The sequence below is a fragment of the Lipotes vexillifer genome, unplaced genomic scaffold, assembly GCF_000442215.2.
Source record: "Lipotes vexillifer unplaced genomic scaffold, Lipotes_vexillifer_v1.1 scaffold611, whole genome shotgun sequence".
In the NCBI taxonomy this organism is placed as follows: domain Eukaryota; kingdom Metazoa; phylum Chordata; class Mammalia; order Artiodactyla; family Lipotidae; genus Lipotes; species Lipotes vexillifer.
The window spans coordinates 1,206,585-1,225,082 of NW_006785619.1; the positions used below are offsets into that span (position 1 = coordinate 1,206,585).

Consider the following 18,498-nt stretch of genomic DNA (forward strand, 5'->3'; position numbering starts at 1 on the left):
TTCTCTGGAACTCCAGTTCTCTTCCCCTCAGTCTCCGTTAGATTCCTTTTCCTTTAGGTAACATAGGCTTTCCTTAGCCTGCCTCAACTCCATCTCTTTCCTTATCCGTCTTAACCATATTTTACTGATAGCCCCAGTCTTAACAACCCTATTCCCTTTCTCCTTTTGCTTATTACCTCCCCGCCCAGGTCCTGTCTCTGACTCTGTTCTCCGGCATGTTATTCGTTCTCCTGCTTTGGATGTAACTCACTATGTCCCTCATCCCACCTCTTTCATTGCTTGCTTTCCCATGCCGTTCCCCCTGCCGGCCTCTGCCCTGTCTCCTTTTGTCCTCTCGGGATGTTGGGACTATCTATTCCCTCCTCCTCTGTGCCCCATCAGCTGGAAATTTTCCACTTGGTAATGTACCGAAACTATCAACGGAAGAATGACATGGACGAGCCCCCACCCCTCGACTACGGCTCTGGTGAGGATGATGGGAAGAGTGACAAACGCAAGGTGAAGGACCCGCACTATGCCGAGATGGAGGAGAAGTACTATCGATTCGGCATCAAGCCAGAGTGGATGACCGTCCACCGGATCATCAACCACAGGTGAGTCCTTGGCCCTTGGTCCGCGCGAAGGCCTACCTGGGTTTCGCCACTATTCTTGTTGCGCTGTGGCTCCATGTTAGTGTTTGTTGATTAACCAGATAATTGATCTAACTGGATAATTGCCACTGCAGCCCCAGCCCTTCTGGCTTTGTGTCCTCTATGGAGATGGGAGGAACCAGGAGGAAAGTCCAGCCCAGCACTGACTGCTTTGTCCTTGCTTCTTCTGATTTCTAAAAGCTTAAGAAATGACATATGAGTCTGGGGATCTGGTTGTGAAAAAAGCAAATCGTGAAACACGTGGTTCATAGAGACCAGTGTTTCTCGTATTTCTTTCTTCACAGTACTTGTTACTAACTAATGTTACATTGTCTTTTTATTTTTCTGTTTCATCACTGCCTCCCCCAATAGAATGTGAGCTCCACGGGAATAGGTCATTTGTCTGCTTGGTTCTGCTCAATCACCCGTGCCTGAGACAGTGCCTGGCATGTAGTAGATGCTTAGTAAATACTGATTGGATGAACAAACGATGTTGAAGCCAGGGATGTTTTGTGATCGTTGATTTTTAGGAAGCCATCCTGAAAAAGTTAGGGTGGAACTTCAGCCATTCCAAACTGCCTTTCAGAGGCCCACCATTGAGGATTAGGTGACAAAGTCTGCATGTTTGCTGATAATTGTGTTTATTATGACTTTTTCTACTTGTGACACATATTACTTTTCTCCTCCTGCTCCTTCTCCTGGCTTCTCTCCCCACAGTGTGGATAAGAAGGGAAATTACCACTATCTAGTGAAATGGAGGGACTTGCCCTATGACCAGTCCACGTGGGAGGAAGATGAAATGAACATCCCTGAATATGAAGACCATAAACAAAGCTACTGGAGACACCGGTGAGGGAGCCAGGTCGTGGGTTAGAGGGAGTCTGAGGACAGAGGCATGAAAGCTAAACCTCCAGCATTAAATGAGATGCAGTAGGGACAGACCCAATCTAGAATTTAGGGCAGTGGGAGCCTGGGCTGGGTTGTTTGCAGTGGGGTCGGGAAAGAGGCGGTGTGAGGAACAGAAAGGAGATCTAGCCTGAGTAATGGGGGATGAGGATGGTGAGGGGTGGGGAGGGTTGGCTTTAGAGCTGAACTCCAAGGGGTGAGGGTAAAGAACCTGGGAGAAAGGAAATGTGAGAAAATCTCGGTTATGGGAAGTGGGAGCTAGGTATGGAGTGGGTTCAGAAGGACGGGGTGGGTCCAAGGACCAGGTCTCACTCAGACCCGCTGTTTTCCCAGAGAACTAATTATGGGGGAGGACCCCGCCCAGCCCCGCAAGTATAAGAAGAAGAAGAAGGAGCTGCAGGGTGATGGGCCTCCCAGCTCTCCTACTAATGACGTAAGTCCTGCCACTTGGCCTGTCTCCCGTTTCTGGAGCCATGGTGATTGAAGATTTCCTGGGGGCTTCTGACAGAACTTCCCAGAGTTTCAACAACTTCTTTGAACAGTAGCTCTTCCTTCAGTGTTCAGCTTTGCCCCAAGAGTGCTAGGAATTTTGGCACAGGAGCGAGAGCTGCTAGAGACAGCAGCACACAGGGCTCTTCTACCAGTTTCCTTCCCCACAGTGCTTCTGGGTATTGTTTTAAGGAATGAGGGGGAGGCACTGCAGACTCAAACTTTCATAAGCTCAGGCCATAGGAGAGGGACTTGTAACCCCATTTGATATCAGTGCCGGGGAGAGGGGAGGAGGAGGCCAAGACCGGAGGAGCAGCTGATGGCTCCCCTGAGCTTTCTGACTTCTTGATTCTACAGCCTACAGTGAAATACGAGACTCAGCCACGGTTCATCACAGCCACTGGAGGCACGCTGCACATGTATCAGCTGGAGGGGTTGAACTGGCTACGCTTCTCGTGGGCCCAGGGCACTGACACCATTCTGGCTGATGAGATGGGACTGGGCAAGACCATACAAACCATCGTCTTCCTCTACTCACTGTATAAGGAGGTGCTAGACTCTCGGGCCCACAGGGGGACAGCCGTGCTGAGGCCTAGCCTGGACTGGGGAAGGTGGGAGTGGAGGGTGAGGGCAGAGAACTGCGGGGGAGGGGTGCGGCAGGCAGTGGACTGGGTTGTATAACCATGAGCCTAGACTAATGGTCCCCCACCCTCGACTCCCAGGGCCACACAAAGGGTCCCTTCCTGGTGAGTGCCCCGCTCTCCACCATCATTAACTGGGAGCGGGAGTTCCAGATGTGGGCACCCAAGTTCTATGTGGTGACATACACGGGTGACAAGGACAGCCGAGCCATCATTCGTGAGAATGAGTTTTCCTTTGAAGACAATGCCATCAAAGGTGGCAAGAAAGCTTTTAAGATGAAGGTAAGCCCCTCTATCTCATGTCCTCTAAAGTCCTCAGATCTGTCATTTCGTTGCCCCAACCAGGACTTCAGTTCCTTTATTCCCCGTTCAGCTTTCTCCCTCCTTTCCTCCACCTTCCCTCACGCTCTGCACTCCAGTCCTAGAGATGTGGTGGGTACTCCCAGGGGTGTACATGGATCTGTTCATCCTGGACAGGTGGTGGAAGTTTGGGGGCCACATTCAGAAGTCCCTGCACAGAGTCAAAGTTGGAGGACAGGACAACGGGCTCCCTTTGGGAGTCTCAGTTAGGCCTGGGTGTCTGCGTGGAGAATGGGCGTGGAGGCCTAGATGCTTGGGTGTGGGGTGGCAGCCAAATGGACAATGGTTGTGTTGGCAGAGGGAGGCGCAGGTGAAGTTCCATGTTCTCCTGACATCATATGAGCTGATCACCATTGACCAGGCAGCTCTTGGCTCCATCCGCTGGGCCTGTCTCGTGGTGGATGAGGCCCATCGGCTCAAGAACAACCAGTCCAAGGTGAGTGAGATACCCAGGCCTCAGAAACTTGAGGCTGTGGACTCCTACTTGCCCTAGTGCTAAGAAATAAAGTTTCAGGGACTTTCTGCCATCAGGGAGGCAGGAAGCCTGGGAATAAGTCTGGGGAGAAGTCCAGGTTGGAAGAAGGAGAGGACTAGGGATGTGAGGGCCTCTGATCCTGAAGGAAATAGGAGCTAGAGGCAGGGAAAGGTGATACCGTGGGCCAGCCACTTGCCACTGATGGGCCCTTTCCTCTGCCTTTCCTTGCCCCATTTTCTAGTTTTTCAGGGTCCTCAATGGCTACAAGATAGATCATAAGTTGCTGCTGACAGGGACTCCCCTGCAGAATAACCTGGAGGAGCTCTTCCATCTGCTGAACTTCCTCACCCCGGAGAGGTTTAAGTAAGTGGCTCAGTAGGGTGGTCTGCAGAGAGGAGAGGTGGAGGGACTGGGAAGATGAGTGGGAGGAGGATTCATCTGGAGTGAGGAATAGAGCCTGAGGTCAGGGGCAAAGAACCTGACGCCTGTTCATCTCCTTTTCTCCTTCTGGCTACTAGCAATCTGGAAGGCTTCCTGGAGGAGTTTGCCGACATATCCAAAGAAGACCAGATTAAGAAACTTCATGACTTGCTGGGGCCACATATGCTGAGGAGGCTCAAGGCTGATGTTTTTAAGAATATGCCGGCCAAGACAGAGCTCATCGTCCGCGTGGAGCTGAGCCCCATGCAGAAGTGAGATGCAGGGCGGGTTACCTGGCCCAGGGTTGAGGATTTGGTGGCAGCTTTCCAAGAGTTGGCGACCAAATGCAACATCGTAATTGCTTCCTTTATTGTGTCTCTTCCATGGCCCTGCCCTGGGCTCTAGGAAATACTACAAGTATATCCTGACCCGAAATTTTGAGGCCTTGAATTCACGAGGAGGTGGGAACCAAGTGTCATTGCTTAACATCATGATGGATCTTAAGAAGTGCTGCAACCATCCATATCTCTTTCCTGTGGCTGCTATGGTAGATACGGGAGCTGGGGGACTGTGAAATGCCTGGCTCTTTGGAAACATGGGCAGTTGAGCACAGGGCTGGAGTTGGGCTGGGAGGCCAGAGACTAGATTTCTGAGAAGAGTAGGAATTGTAAAGGTGCGGAGCCTGGATTTGGGCCTCCAACTTTCTAGGCATAGTCAGAATACGGGGGCGTGTTCACTGACCCTCCCCTCCTTTTTTCCTGCCTTCTTTTCAGGAGTCCCCCAAACTTCCCAGTGGGGCATATGAGGGTGGGGCACTTATTAAGGCATCTGGGAAGCTCATGCTGCTGCAGAAGATGCTGCGGAAGCTGAAGGAGCAAGGACACAGAGTGCTCATCTTCTCGCAGGTGACCCATCCCTGTAGCTCTTTCTCACCATCAGATAATCGCTTACGTCGTCCCTGTGGTTGCCACGGGATGCGAGGTTAGGCAATTACACCCCTGAGGGTTTCTGGTATAGCTGAGTTCATCTTGGCCTCTGATCCCTGTTCTTAATTAAGGCTGTTGGAAGTTGTAGAACAGCTTCTGTACGCCAGAAGGGGCGAAGGGGAAGGGTGAGCCGTCTGCCTCCTAGAGGTCGTCTCTGGGACTGGGACTGTTTCTTCACCTTATTGGGGAAGGGAGGCGAGCACAGACCTTTTGGAAATCTGATGAAAGCTGTGGGTCTGTTCTCCAGAAAACTGCACACACAACTAGACAATTTTGTACAGGTTTTCAGGGGATTCATAGATTTCCCTGAAACTTTGTCATGGGTGTCAGAGGAGAACCTCTGCCGTAGGAGAAATGGTCTTAAATCAAGAGAGAGAGAATGACAGAAATGTCCCAGGAGGAGCTGGGGGTGGAGGAAGCAGCTGTGGTGGGTATATGACAGGGCAGGGGCACAAGTGTAAGGACTGGGGTCGAGAGAGAATAAAGAGGTAGTCAGAACAGACAGGGCGCATTCTATGGCCTCGTCGTTCTAGACTCCTGCCTTTTCTCTTGCTCTAGATGACCAAAATGTTAGACTTGCTAGAGGACTTCTTAGACTACGAAGGCTACAAGTACGAGCGCATTGACGGCGGCATCACTGGTGCCCTGAGGCAGGAGGCCATCGATCGCTTCAATGGTGAGGGGGGCCTTGGTCCCTGCTGGGTGTGGGAGGCCCGAGAAACCTGTGCCTAGGTCCCTGGGATGGGAGGGTGCTGGCCTGGGAGGATATTAGCCACCTGGGCTTTTGAGTTGAGGGCATCGTTGTTTGTAGTCAGGGAACAACTAGGAGCAGGTGGACAGACCTGCTGGGTACAAGAAAGGCCTGATTTCCTAATTCTTGCCTCCTAGCTCCTGGGGCCCAACAATTCTGCTTCCTCCTGTCCACCCGGGCTGGAGGCCTGGGCATCAACCTGGCCACTGCCGACACTGTCATCATCTTTGATTCAGACTGGAACCCCCATAATGATATCCAGGTGAGAACACGCCTCCCGGAGCCCCTTTGAGCAAGGAGATGTGTCTGTCTGTTCTGGGGTCACAAATAAACCTCTTGGTGGGTAGAAGACCCTTCCTTGTCAGCCTCTTCTCCAGAGCGTGTAGGGGGTGTCTCCCCTGCCACTCCCCTGGCCCATCCCCACTTTCCGGCCCCTGCAGGCCTTCAGCCGTGCTCATCGGATCGGCCAGGCCAACAAAGTGATGATTTACCGGTTTGTGACTCGCGCATCAGTGGAAGAGCGAATCACACAGGTGGCCAAGAGAAAGATGATGCTGACGCATCTGGTGGTGCGGCCTGGGCTGGGCTCCAAGGCGGGCTCCATGTCCAAGCAGGAGCTGGATGACATCCTCAAATTTGGCACCGAGGAGCTATTTAAGGATGAAAATGAGGGTGAGAGCCTTTTCTGCAGCTCCCTGTAAGCAGGTCTTTGCTGTCTATGAGCACTTCTCTTCTGAAACTCCCTGAAGAAAATCTCTTCTCTGCATCCTTGGAGGAAGGTTGGCTTCTTTCCTTACCTGTAAGGTTGAAAACAACAGCAAATCTCTGTGTAGACGTCCAGGGAAAGGGCCTTCTCCAGAGCTCCCGTGAAAAGGAAGCAGAGGGGAAGGCTTTCCTCTGATGTCTCTAAAGTTCAGCCTGAGGTTCTGGTTAGAGCTCAGAGTCCCCTCTCATTCCCCAACTCCACCAGGGGAGAACAAGGAGGAGGACAGCAGTGTGATTCACTATGACAACGAGGCCATCGCTCGGCTCCTGGACCGGAACCAGGATGCAACTGAGGACACTGACGTGCAGAACATGAATGAGTATCTCAGCTCCTTCAAGGTGGCCCAGTACGTGGTGAGGGAAGAAGACAAGGTGAGAGGCTTGGGGCCAGACACTGTGCATCCCGGGCCACCTCTGAGGGGTGGTGTCCGACGTCCTTGACCAGACCTTGAAGTTGGAGGATCCCCCCTTCGCTCTTGTGTTTTGTCTGATCTCTTACCCCAGTGCCAATCAGAGAGCGGTAGTGGACCTCAAGCGACTTCTTGGTCTAAAGGATGAGACTGGACTTTGGAGAAAACTTAGGCAGAGAAAGCGGTCATAAACTCGGGAGGGAACCTTCTGAGTCAGAGTGGGAGGGACACAGAGGGCACTAGATGAGAGGTTTGGAAAAGAGGGAAATCACGAGGAGGAGAAGCATATTGCAGGTAAGAGGTAAGGAAAACTCACACAGAGGACTTACAGTGACGAGGTCTAGGGCTGGGTGGAGGCAGGCGAGTAGGGATTTTGTCATGGTGCAAGGACTGGAAGGGGAGGCCTTCAGCGTTCGTCCTGCTGCCCTTCAGATTGAGGAAATTGAACGAGAGATCATCAAGCAGGAGGAGAACGTGGATCCTGACTACTGGGAGAAGCTGCTGAGACACCACTACGAGCAGCAGCAGGAAGACCTGGCCCGCAACCTCGGCAAAGGCAAGAGGGTCCGCAAGCAGGTTAACTACAACGATGCTGCTCAGGAGGACCAAGGTGAGGCCCGCCCCTGACGGAGGGACCGAGAAGGGGAGAGTGCGCTTAGAAGTCAGGGCCTTCCCTGCCAAGTGGAAAGAGATTAGGAAGGGACACTGGGAGCTACCCGGAGGCCAGGTGGATTTGCAGGTGATCTCAGCTATCTAGCAGTTGCAGAGGGCTGAGATGGACACCCAGGGATCCCTGTTTAGGGTGGGTTACGCAGGAGTCAGGAGGTAGGTGGGTGAGTGGACATGGTGTGTGGTCCTGAGTCAGACTGCAGGCAGTCATCCGGCATCCCTAGGAGGGCTGAGGCCAGAGTGAAGGTGCAGAAGTCTCCGAGGGGAGGTGTCCAGACAGAAGGGCCCCAGCCTGGGCTTATCCAGGGAGCCATCACTGACCACTGAGCCCTTCCCCTCGCAGATAACCAGTCAGAATACTCAGTGGGATCAGAGGAGGAGGATGAAGACTTTGATGAGCGTCCTGAAGGTGGCATCTGTTTTCTTGTCTTTCTACTGCACCTCTTCCCATTTCACTTCCCATTGTCTATTAAGCCCACTGTTTTTATACAAAATGCTCATTTGTAGAAAAAGTAAAGATTGCAGGTAAGCAAAAAGGAAGAAATATCTATAATCTCGCCACTGTTAAAATTGGGAGTATATAACCATGCAGGCTTAGATACCTAGATGAAAGATCAAGAAAGGTAACATCATTTTACATTCCCACCAGTAATCTTGCTTGCATCGTATGGGTGCTACTGACTTTTTAGTATGACTCGATTCTTTTGGACCTATTGGGTTAGTAGTTCTGAATGTGCTGGGAAGAAAATTAGAAGCGCCTCAGAGCTGACACAGGCCTTTCCTGTGTTCTGTATCTTGTGAGAATGGAGGGCTAGGAAGGAGTGAAGGGGGGAAGGAGGCGGCAGCTCTACTAACCGGGGTCACCATCTCCCCACCCAGGGCGTCGACAGTCCAAGAGGCAGCTCCGGAATGAAAAGGATAAGCCACTGCCTCCACTGCTGGCTCGAGTTGGGGGCAACATTGAGGTGAGAGCTGGCCTAGGCCCCTGAGGAGAGAATGAAGGAAATTGAAGCTGAGTCACTGAGGGTAGAACAGACCAAGAAATGAGATCCTGGACATTCACTGCCCACTCCCTCCTTGCCCCCATCATCAGGTGTTGGGATTCAACACCCGTCAGCGGAAGGCCTTCCTCAATGCTGTGATGCGCTGGGGCATGCCACCACAGGACGCCTTCACCACCCAGTGGCTGGTGCGGGACCTCAGGGGCAAGACTGAAAAAGAGTTCAAGTGAGTGGGGGTGATACAGGGCTGAGTTGGATGGAAGGGTAAAAACTTTGGGTGTTACTGACTTCCTCTTGGCCACCATATGATGTGACCTTACTCAACTGATCACCGTACTCCCTGCCAGACAGTGTTTCCTGGCTCAGTTTCCTGGGGGGTGGGCTCAGCCTGCCCCACCTCCCCTCAGATGAGCCTAGAGCAGGGAGGCTGGGCTTCCTCCCCAATGGGAGAGGCAGTTGAGACAGGAGCCTCGCCTGGGCTGTCCTTGCCTCACATTTATTTGACCACGATAACCTGGCAGGGGTGCTGGTGGGAAGGATGAAGAGCTGACTGATGGGGCCTAGGAATGAAGTAACCAAGGCCAAGGGGACTGTGGAAATGCAAGGGGAGGGGCAGATGGGGGAGTTAGGATTTGGAGGACAAGTGATGGTAAGATTGAGAGGCCCAGGGGAGGACCCCTGGAGGCACCCGGGAGTTTCAGGTTCAGTAATCCCTGTGCCCCGTTTACTGCCCTGCCCCCCCACTAAGGCTCTCCTAACCCACCTCCCACCCCCGTGCTCCTTAGGGCCTATGTGTCTTTGTTCATGCGCCATCTCTGTGAGCCTGGGGCAGACGGCTCTGAAACCTTTGCTGACGGGGTCCCTCGGGAGGGACTGAGTCGCCAGCAAGTGTTGACCCGCATTGGAGTCATGTCTCTCGTCAAGAAGAAGGTATCCGTCTTCCCCTCAGCCAAAGAGGCTGGCCGCCTAGACCCTGTGCTCCTCTGCCTCTCGTCCCTGAGTTCCGGACTCACGCTGGTGCGAGACAGGGAGAAGCGCTGGAGCTTGCTGTGTGTCCGGTCGCCGGAGCTGATCTCTGTCCCTACGACTCCCCCGCACCCTTCAGGTTCAGGAGTTTGAGCACATCAATGGGCGCTGGTCTATGCCGGAGCTGATGCCCGACCCCAGTGCTGACTCCAAGCGCTCCTCCAGAGCCTCCTCTCCTACCAAAACGTCTCCCACCACTCCTGAGGCTTCTGCTGCAAACAGTCCTTGCACCTCAAAACCTGGTAATCAGCTCAGGATGGCGGGAGAGACAGATGGGGCCGGTGTCCGTTAGACGCCGAGGGACTGGAGCTGGGGTGGGGAGTTTCTGCCTGCCTCACTCCGCCTTACCCCCGCAGCTACTCCAGCTCCCAGTGAGAAAGGAGATGGCGTAAGGACACCTCTGGAGAAGGATGAAGCAGAAAACCAGGAGGAGAAGCCAGAGAAGAATAGCAAAATTGGGGAGAAGATGGAAGCAGAGGTGTGTGGCTACCTGGCTTCCTTTGAGGGGAGGCAGTGGCAGAGTCGTGGAGGCAGGTGCCTAGGAGCCGCCACTTCATCCTGACTCCATTGTCCTCTTTTAGGCTGATACCCCCAGCCCAGCCCCATCACTTGGGGAGCGGCTGGAGCCAAGGAAGATTCCTCTAGAGGATGAGGTGCCAGGGGTACCTGGAGAGATGGAGCCTGAACCTGGGTACCGTGGGGACAGAGAGAAGTCAGGTGGGTGCATGGCCTTAGGGGTGATGGGGGGCTTAGAATTTGGGGGTTCCCTCTTCTGGGGTCAGGGGCTGAGGGTGACATCCTCCCTTCCTGTCCCCTACCCCCTCCCACAGCCACGGAGTCGACGCCAGGAGAGAGGGGGGAGGAGAAGCCGATGGATGGACAGGAACACAGGGAGAGGCCGGAGGGGGAGACGGGGGATTTGGGCAAGAGAGGTAATGGGTGGAAGGACCGGACACCTGGGTCCCTGAGGGAATCAGGGGAGGGGAGGTGGAGTCTTGGGAGCCAAATGCCTGGGTCCTGGGTGGGTAGCTGTTCCAGGGGCCAGTACACTACAGAGAGTAGTCTTGGGATCTGGGAGGAGACTCTCCTGAGGTGTGAGCTCTGCCCCGTCTGCCGTAGCAGAAGATGTAAAAGGGGACCGGGAGCTTCGACCTGGGCCTCCTCGAGACGAGCCGCGGTCCAACGGGCGACGTGAGGAGAAGGCAGAGAAGCCGCGGTTCATGTTCAATATTGCAGACGGTGGCTTCACAGGTGGGGGGGGTCCTCACTGCCCTCTGCTCCTCACTGGGGTTAGCTCATCCTCATGGGGTTTCTCTTTGGGCCTGAGGCCTCCTTCCGCCTTTAATTCCAAGTAACTGCCAATGAAATGGTGCATGCTGTCTCTGATCCTTGCCCTTGGTCCTCCTTAAGTGTACTCCTAACTCCAAAGCTGCCTTAATCCCACCTGTACTCTTAATCCTAACTTGAACCTTGTTTGTAACTAGTTTTATTCCTAACCCCTCACCTAACTTTGCCCTGTTTCTCCTAAAAAGCCCTTAGTCCTGTCCCACTGTTCAGTTCCCTCCTCTGTACCAGTCTGTTGGGCTTCACAAACTCCTGATGCCTCATCTGTCTTCTGTCTTCTTTTCAGAGCTCCACACGCTGTGGCAGAATGAGGAACGAGCAGCTATTTCCTCGGGGAAACTCAATGAGATCTGGCACCGAAGACATGACTATTGGCTTCTGGCTGGGATTGTCCTGTATCCTTGGCTACAAATGCAGGGAAAAAAATGTTCTCTCAACCTGGAGAGAGGGGAACTACAGAGAAGATGAGTCCACACTTAGGGAAGGGGGCCTAGTGGCACACTTTGGGGCGACCAGGCCAAAAGGAAGGCGTGTTCACAGCCCCACCCTGTTAAATTCCTTGATGATCCACTTCCTTTATTGGCAGCCATGGCTATGCACGGTGGCAGGACATCCAGAATGATGCTCAGTTTGCCATTATCAACGAGCCATTTAAAACTGAAGCCAATAAGGGGAACTTTCTGGAGATGAAAAATAAGTTCCTGGCCCGGAGATTCAAGGTGACGATGAGGGAGGAAAGGGACAGTGTTGAAGAGGGGCTTGGGTCAGAAGTGGGACCAGATCTGGTTGGAATGTAGGCAGGGTTAACACCTTGAGGGTTGAGGCGATGCTTGAGGTAAAGACCAGAGGGTCACCTTGTGTTTGGCACTGTGGTCTGGATCGGGGTCGCAGTCAGTACTGGTGTGGAGCTGGGGGTCTGGGCCGCTGGTGAGGGCAGTGTGGGTCTCCAGCCCCGAGCTGCGTGCTTGCTGCTGGCAGCTCCCGCACTCACCCCCTCCCCACGCCCTTAGCTCCTGGAGCAGGCGCTGGTGATCGAGGAGCAGCTGCGGCGGGCGGCCTACCTGAACCTATCACAGGAGCCGGCGCACCCCGCCATGGCCCTCCACGCCCGCTTCGCCGAGGCCGAGTGCCTGGCCGAGAGCCACCAGCACCTCTCCAAGGAGTCGTTGGCGGGGAACAAGCCGGCCAACGCCGTGCTGCACAAGGGTAAGGGCCGCGGCGGCCCCGCGCGGGGGAGGGCCCACAACGCTGCGTAAGTCTTCACCCCGCACCCCTCAAAATCTTCCCACCCCTCTGACCCCTTTACCCTCTGAACCACCCCCCTCTGACCTCTGACCCCACCCCAACCCACCTGGTACCCCCTTGGTGTTTAGCCTCTAGGATTCGTGCAGCCAACCCTCATCCGTGCCCAGTAGCACTCACATCAGTGCCTAAGGGAGGGACCTTCCCCCCCACCCCCCAATCTCCGTGAGACTGTGCCACGTCCCCTCCACAGGGCGGAATTCATCGCTGACCCACACACCTGCCATATTGCTTAATAGCACTCTCTCTGGGGCCCTGGCCTGTGTATAGTCCACAAAAGTCCTTACCCCCGGTCCCACAAATCACGTTCCTCACGTCTCATTCACCCCATGAAGCAGAAACCACCACCGTCCCACCCTCTGACCCTACCCATGAAACTTCCCTTTGACCTTCAACCCTTCCTCCCAAACCCTCTTACCTTGATAATAATAGATTAAGTTCTAAAGCCCTCTAACCATCTAATCCTGTCTGATGTAGTGACTGATTCCTGGCCCCTTTGACTCCTGTTCTAATTCCTTGAATCTGTAATGCTGACCCTCTAACCTCCCTCCCCCCTTACATATTAAAACTTTGATTCCTTACGTCTTTGACACCACTTACCACCTCCCACGCCTCCTGACTATTTCCTCCCCATCATCCCCAACCCCCAAACCTCACTCTTTCAGTATGGGATGTTCTGACAACTCCCCGCCCCCATGTCTTCCGATGTCCTCCCTCCCCTATCTCCCTTTTCTCCATATTCCCTTTTCCTTTCTTCTTTCTCTCCATCTGTCTGTCCTCTGTGGTGATCTGGTCTCTCTGCCTCTTTACCTGACACTTTTTCTTTGTCCCCGAGTTGCTCTTTTTTTCTACTTCTGTCATTCCCTTGGTCTCTGATTCTTCGACATCTGCGCCCTCCTCTCTCTCCTTCTCTGACTGTAACTGTCCATCTGACTCCTCATCTCTTTTCCTGGCTCCATCTCTCCCTTTCCCTGTCTTTCTCTTGCCCTTCTTTCTCCGTGGCCCGGGCCCCAGTTCTGAACCAGCTGGAGGAGTTGCTGAGCGACATGAAGGCGGACGTGACCCGCCTGCCAGCCACGCTGTCCCGAATACCCCCCATCGCAGCCCGCCTTCAGATGTCCGAGCGCAGCATCCTCAGCCGGCTGGCCAGCAAGGGCACGGAGCCTCACCCCACACCGGTAACCCTCTTTCCCCCGACTCCAGTTCTCCCTGTTGGTACTCCTCCTGCACACGTATGAACACCTCCTTCAGAACCCTGTGCAGTGTGGAACAACGACCTGCTCCAGCACGCTCATCAGCCTTGAGTCTCCCTGCCTGTATGATACCCCTCAGTAGTTCTGGAGTTTGGCCCATGATGTCTCCCCGAGAGCTTCTTTCCTCTCAGACTGTGGACCCTCTAATGTGGGCTCGCTCTCTCTTCCAGGCCTTCCCTCCGGGTCCATACGCTACACCTCCGGGGTACGGGGCGGCCTTCAGCGCCGCACCCGTAGGGGCCCTGGCCGCCGCAGGCGCCAATTACAGCCAGATGCCTGCAGGGTCCTTCATCACAGGTCAGCTGGTGACTTCCTGCCTCCTGCTCCTTGCATTCTTCCTCTTCCGAGCTTCATCCCTGCTCAGCTACCCTTTTACTTGTCCAGCCCATCTCATTTCCTTGAAAGTATCCGGTGTTTTATGGAATGGAGTGGTTCTGGACTTTGTTTTAACCCATCCCTTTCTCAGCTTCTCTTCCATTCCCATCGTCAAAAACCTCATCTAGGGTTTTAGTGGTTCTGTGGCTTGGTACCTCCTACCTGAGCCTCCTCCAGCTGTTTACTTCAGAGAAAGAGAGTATGAAATTGGAAGGGGGTTCCGGTGAAAGTTGGAACGTGTGTTCCATCATGCGTACAGTGGGGAATCTCAGAGAGAGAGATCTTTTCCCATCCCTACCTTAGAAAATTGGATGTGGCATGAGGTGACCTAGAAGTAAGAACATACTGTCGTCAGGAAGCAGTCGACAATGGGAAGCGGAGGAGGGACTGACCCTTCCTTACCTGCTTCCCAAACAGCCGCCACCAACGGCCCTCCAGTGCTGGTGAAGAAGGAGAAGGAAATGGGGGCATTGGTGTCAGACGGGCTGGATCGGAAGGAGCCCCGAGCCGGGGAGGTGATCTGTATAGACGACTGACCGGATCCCAGGCCTGCCCTTCACCCAGGCCCCGCCCCCGAGGCCGACCCCCAGCCCCGGCTCTGGGGCCTGCTGCCAGTCCTCCGCCTTCCCCACCCCGTGGGCCCCCGCTGGGCTAGGAGCCCCTCTGCCCCTCTCTACAGCTCTCTTCAAGAAGGGCCCTGTGTCCTCCACCCTGTGCACCTTTCCCACCGTGCTTTGAAGACTGTGCTGGTGAGAAGAGGTCTGGGTGGGAGGTGGTCAGCAGGGTCTTCCAAGTACCTGTACCCCCCACTGCCCAGCGCACACAGCTTCCCAGTGAGCGGCTGGTGGGGGGGGAAGAGGTGGAGCTGCCCCAGTTCTTATTCCTGCAGCGTAAGCTCCATCTCTTGCAGAAGTGGGGGGTTAGCCTGGCCCGGCCTTTAGGGACTTTGGTGGGGAAGAGAGCTTTCTAGAGAGGAGGGTGACTTTAGAGAGGGGTGACAGTGAGCCCTGGGAGGGTGGAAGGGAAGAGGAGGGGCGGCTGCATGTTTCCTTCCCCTACCTCCCCCCAAATGGAGGGCGGAGCAGTTAACAAGGGAGGGAGTCCATTGCTGTTCAGCCTCAGAATAAAGGCGCCGTTCACTGGCTCAGTTACCTCCTGCGTACCGGCATCTTGTGTTGGGAATCTTCCCCCCTCCCTAGGGACCAAGGACCACCCCTACAAAGAGAGTAATATTTGGGTGATACTCCCTTAAGCCAAAGAGGAGCTCCCCAATCTGTCCTAGGGACCCAGGTAACCTAGAAAGGGTGGCGGAGAACACAATGGGCCAGATGTGGGGGGAGCCCCCAGTTTTGGGGCTCAGGTTCTTGGAGGACTTCTACCCTCCCTCCTGAAGACCTGGATATGGACTAAACTTGAGTGGGTCAGGCAGGGGGCCTAGTCAGGGGACTACCTTGCCTTTGGGACCAGAGCAAAATAGTGGAGGGCAGGCTGGGGAGACATGGGCACATCCTCCTCCCCAGGAGGGGCTGGGGAGAGTGGCAGTTTGCATGGCGAACCCCCCACTTGCTCTTCGCTCCCCTTCACTTTCTTGCTGCTCCTTTCCCGGTCTCTTCACACCCACTCCTGGTCTGTCCCAGTCCCCTCTTCTGTATCAGGTTTATTGGTTGTACATATAAATTATACTTTCCTTTCTGTGTGCTCTGTTATTTTTGAGTGGGGGAGTTCTCTGGTTTCGGGGAGGGATGAGGAAAGAAAGGGTGTTGCTTTCTGCCATTTCCTATTACCCATTTCTCTTTTTAAATCTTGTGACTTTTCCTTTTTCTCATTTTTATTTGTTGGATCATCAGCTACAACTCCAAGGCTCTTTTTCCAACCCTCACCCCAGTGTGATGAGCTCAGCGGAGATGGAGGGTGACAGCAGGACACCTCCACAGGCCTCAGGTTGAGATCAGAGAGATAGCAGGAATGACTGGACAGTTTAGTGGGAGGGGTGCCTGATACGTTTCAGAACTGCCTTCCATTCATCCTTTTGATCGTCCTTTCCACCTTCAGCTTGTTTAGTTCTGCCAAGAGTCAGTAGAGGTCACTACAGCTTCATAGGTTCAGTTCCCAGTTGCAGAAGCACACTTTTATTTTAAAGGAGCTGGGGGGTGGGGGGTCAGACCTGCATAGCTTGCCAAAGGTTTGAACCGCTAGACACTACAGCTTGACATGTATTCACTACCAGAGCTTCTCAGAGGCTGAGAGACCAGACAATTTTTGAGGCTATTATATTAAAAAATGTAATTCCAACAAGCATTTATTGAGTACATGTTAAAAAACACTGCTGTTGCCCTTGGAGATACAACAGTCACAAGTTAGTCACTGCTGTCATGGAGCTTACACTGTAGTGCAGGACACCAACAAGACACATATCAGAAAATAAATGTAGTGAAAAAATAAAACAAGGCATTGTATTACAGAGGGTGAGGGAGGGGGCTACACCAGATTGAAAGCTGAGAAAGACCTCCCCAAAGAGGGGATATTTAAGCTGAGACTTAAGGAAAGGAAAAAGGTAAAAACATAGAAAAATTGAGGTTTATTCTTAATAGGTTCCCCTTTTTAACTCAGGGGAAAATGTAACATAGTCTAGGACCTGGACCAGTGCTTCTTAAATCCTTATTTAAATGGATCACCTGGGATTCTTGTTAAAATGCAGAGTCTAATTCAGTAAGTCAGAAGTGAAATCCTGAGATTTTGCACTTCCAATAAGCTCCCAGTCATGCCGATGCTGCTGGTCCTTGACTGTAACTCTACAATCACAAGATAACGAACAGGACTTTTAAATTGAACCCCTGCCCTGAAATAGGTGATGTCTAAATATGGGACACAAGTTTAAAATTGTATGATGAGCATCTTTTTTCAGTAGTGACAGTGTTTCCTTGTGGCTGTAAAAATAATATCAAAAGTTTACAATTCACTGCCATAGCCAAATGGCTCTCCCTCCTATCCTTGATAGGCCCTAATGAGGTGACTCGGATAAATGCCCTTTGGACGTCGTCATACCTGCCCTAACAGGTTGAAGGGAGATTCTGAAATAAAGCGAGGCTCCTAATCTCATAGGTGGGGATGCGTCTTGACAATTTTAGGAACACAGTACTGGGAAGGGGGAAACTAGTAGGCATACCAGCGGAGGGAGTAGGGTGGGTACGGTTTATTTTTCTCAGTTCTCTTAGGTGCTAGAGAAGTGAGATTAATATGACATGGAAATCAGCCTCTTCTCTCCCGTTCCGTCTTTTTTAAACTTTCAAATCATTGACACAGAATTGCTAAAATGGGACCTGTTGCTCCCACACATCAGAGCTGCCCTGGACAAAAGCCAAAGTCACAGCTAGGGAAATAGTCTGTCTGCTTCCCACGGGAACGTAGACTTTGTTTCTATCCTCCCTGGGCCATTCCATCCTGAATATGCAAGGCTGGCACAGTCAGTAGATGGGGGCGATTCGTCTAGGAGCCTCCCCAGCGCAGCATCAACACCTCCCAGGGCGTTCCCTTCTGCCCCTGGCTCACCTCCCTCATCCGTGACACTCCGGGACATGATGGGGGTGAGCTTGGTACCAGTTCCTTGTAGCACAGCGCGCCCCGAGAATGAAGCTCCCACCTTTCTTCTGCCGTAGCTTCAGGGTTCCGCGGTTACAGCGTGCAGCGGGTCATGTGGGCCGAGTCCTTGATCTCTGGACAGTACAGCACTGGGGGAAAGAAGGAGGATTAGTGGCAGCGGAAGGGCGCAGCCGAACCGGCGTTCCGGGGCGCTCTCCCTCCACTGCCTACCCGGGCGGCCCCTCACCGTTGCTAGCGCCGCCACCTGCGCGCTGGTGCCAGCACCCGGGCCCAGGGCCGCAGGAGCTCACGCCATCCCGCGCTCCTAGGCCCCGCCCCTTTCTCTCCTTTTCCTAGTCATCTGCCTCTCGGTCCACATCGCCGCTTTCCCGAACCGGGCCACCCGCCCCATTAGATTCGTGCGCGGCCCGCGCTGTTGCCTCCAAGCGCGACCGCAAGTCCGGGTCGACAGCGACTTCAGTGACCCTGCCGCGCGGGAGCGGGGTGGGCGTGCGACAGAAGGGGCACGTGACGACGTGGCGCAGGCTCACTGCGCGCGCGGCCGCCCCGCCGCCGTCGCCACGCGCCGCCAACTCGCGCAGACAGGCGGTGCAGAGCGTGTGGCTGCAGCGGGCGCGCGCCGTCCCGGGGAGGCGGCGGGGTTCGCGGTCCCCGAGGTTGAAGGGCCGGTAGCAGATGTTGCAGTCCAGCTCGCCCTGTTCCGGAAGAGACGGCACCCTCACCAGGAGCTGCATCGTGACCGCCGCGGACTCGAGGGCGTCGCTAACGGAGCGGGCCTGTTGCCCCTTTTAATAGTGAGACCCCCGCCCCTCTTGCGGCGTCAAGCAGCGGTCAGGCCGCTCCCCGCGGCAGCACGCGTGGGGGCGGTGGAGGTGCGAGACCCCGAATGCCAGCCATGGCGAAGCAGGGGGAGCGGGCCAGGCGGTGCGAGGGCTGGGGAGGGGAAGTCGCGGCACGCCCCCCGCACACACTCCCTCCATGGCTTCCTTTATCCCCCACGCAGAGCCAGCGTTCCTTAATTCTACTGTGTGCAAATCCCCAGTTCCCTCCCTGGGCCCGGGCCCTCAGCCACCGGCACAGGGTTTCTCACACTCTT

The 18,498-nt window shown here is 54.2% G+C and overlaps 1 protein-coding gene across 1 annotated transcript in view; it reads left to right on the plus strand.

Annotated features, from left to right (window-relative positions):
* Window positions 1–15,496, plus strand: part of CHD3 (chromodomain helicase DNA binding protein 3) — a gene marked incomplete at its 5' end in the record, with an annotated part of 24,884 nt that extends 9,388 nt beyond the window's left edge. The window contains 30 exons of the mRNA XM_007457854.1: window positions 382–593; window positions 1,347–1,478; window positions 1,869–1,968; window positions 2,382–2,573; window positions 2,747–2,947; window positions 3,324–3,461; window positions 3,742–3,863; window positions 4,019–4,192; window positions 4,326–4,467; window positions 4,694–4,825; window positions 5,465–5,582; window positions 5,795–5,919; window positions 6,098–6,329; window positions 6,628–6,794; window positions 7,265–7,442; window positions 7,845–7,910; window positions 8,381–8,466; window positions 8,595–8,728; window positions 9,288–9,432; window positions 9,608–9,770; window positions 9,885–10,006; window positions 10,110–10,245; window positions 10,359–10,460; window positions 10,651–10,779; window positions 11,159–11,267; window positions 11,459–11,591; window positions 11,883–12,078; window positions 13,189–13,352; window positions 13,598–13,724; window positions 14,220–15,496. Coding sequence (XP_007457916.1) covers window positions 382–593; window positions 1,347–1,478; window positions 1,869–1,968; window positions 2,382–2,573; window positions 2,747–2,947; window positions 3,324–3,461; window positions 3,742–3,863; window positions 4,019–4,192; window positions 4,326–4,467; window positions 4,694–4,825; window positions 5,465–5,582; window positions 5,795–5,919; window positions 6,098–6,329; window positions 6,628–6,794; window positions 7,265–7,442; window positions 7,845–7,910; window positions 8,381–8,466; window positions 8,595–8,728; window positions 9,288–9,432; window positions 9,608–9,770; window positions 9,885–10,006; window positions 10,110–10,245; window positions 10,359–10,460; window positions 10,651–10,779; window positions 11,159–11,267; window positions 11,459–11,591; window positions 11,883–12,078; window positions 13,189–13,352; window positions 13,598–13,724; window positions 14,220–14,338 — 4,296 coding nt within the window. The remainder of the gene's footprint in view (window positions 1–381; window positions 594–1,346; window positions 1,479–1,868; window positions 1,969–2,381; window positions 2,574–2,746; window positions 2,948–3,323; window positions 3,462–3,741; window positions 3,864–4,018; window positions 4,193–4,325; window positions 4,468–4,693; window positions 4,826–5,464; window positions 5,583–5,794; window positions 5,920–6,097; window positions 6,330–6,627; window positions 6,795–7,264; window positions 7,443–7,844; window positions 7,911–8,380; window positions 8,467–8,594; window positions 8,729–9,287; window positions 9,433–9,607; window positions 9,771–9,884; window positions 10,007–10,109; window positions 10,246–10,358; window positions 10,461–10,650; window positions 10,780–11,158; window positions 11,268–11,458; window positions 11,592–11,882; window positions 12,079–13,188; window positions 13,353–13,597; window positions 13,725–14,219) is intronic.
* Between the last annotated feature and the right edge of the window lie 3,002 nt (window positions 15,497–18,498).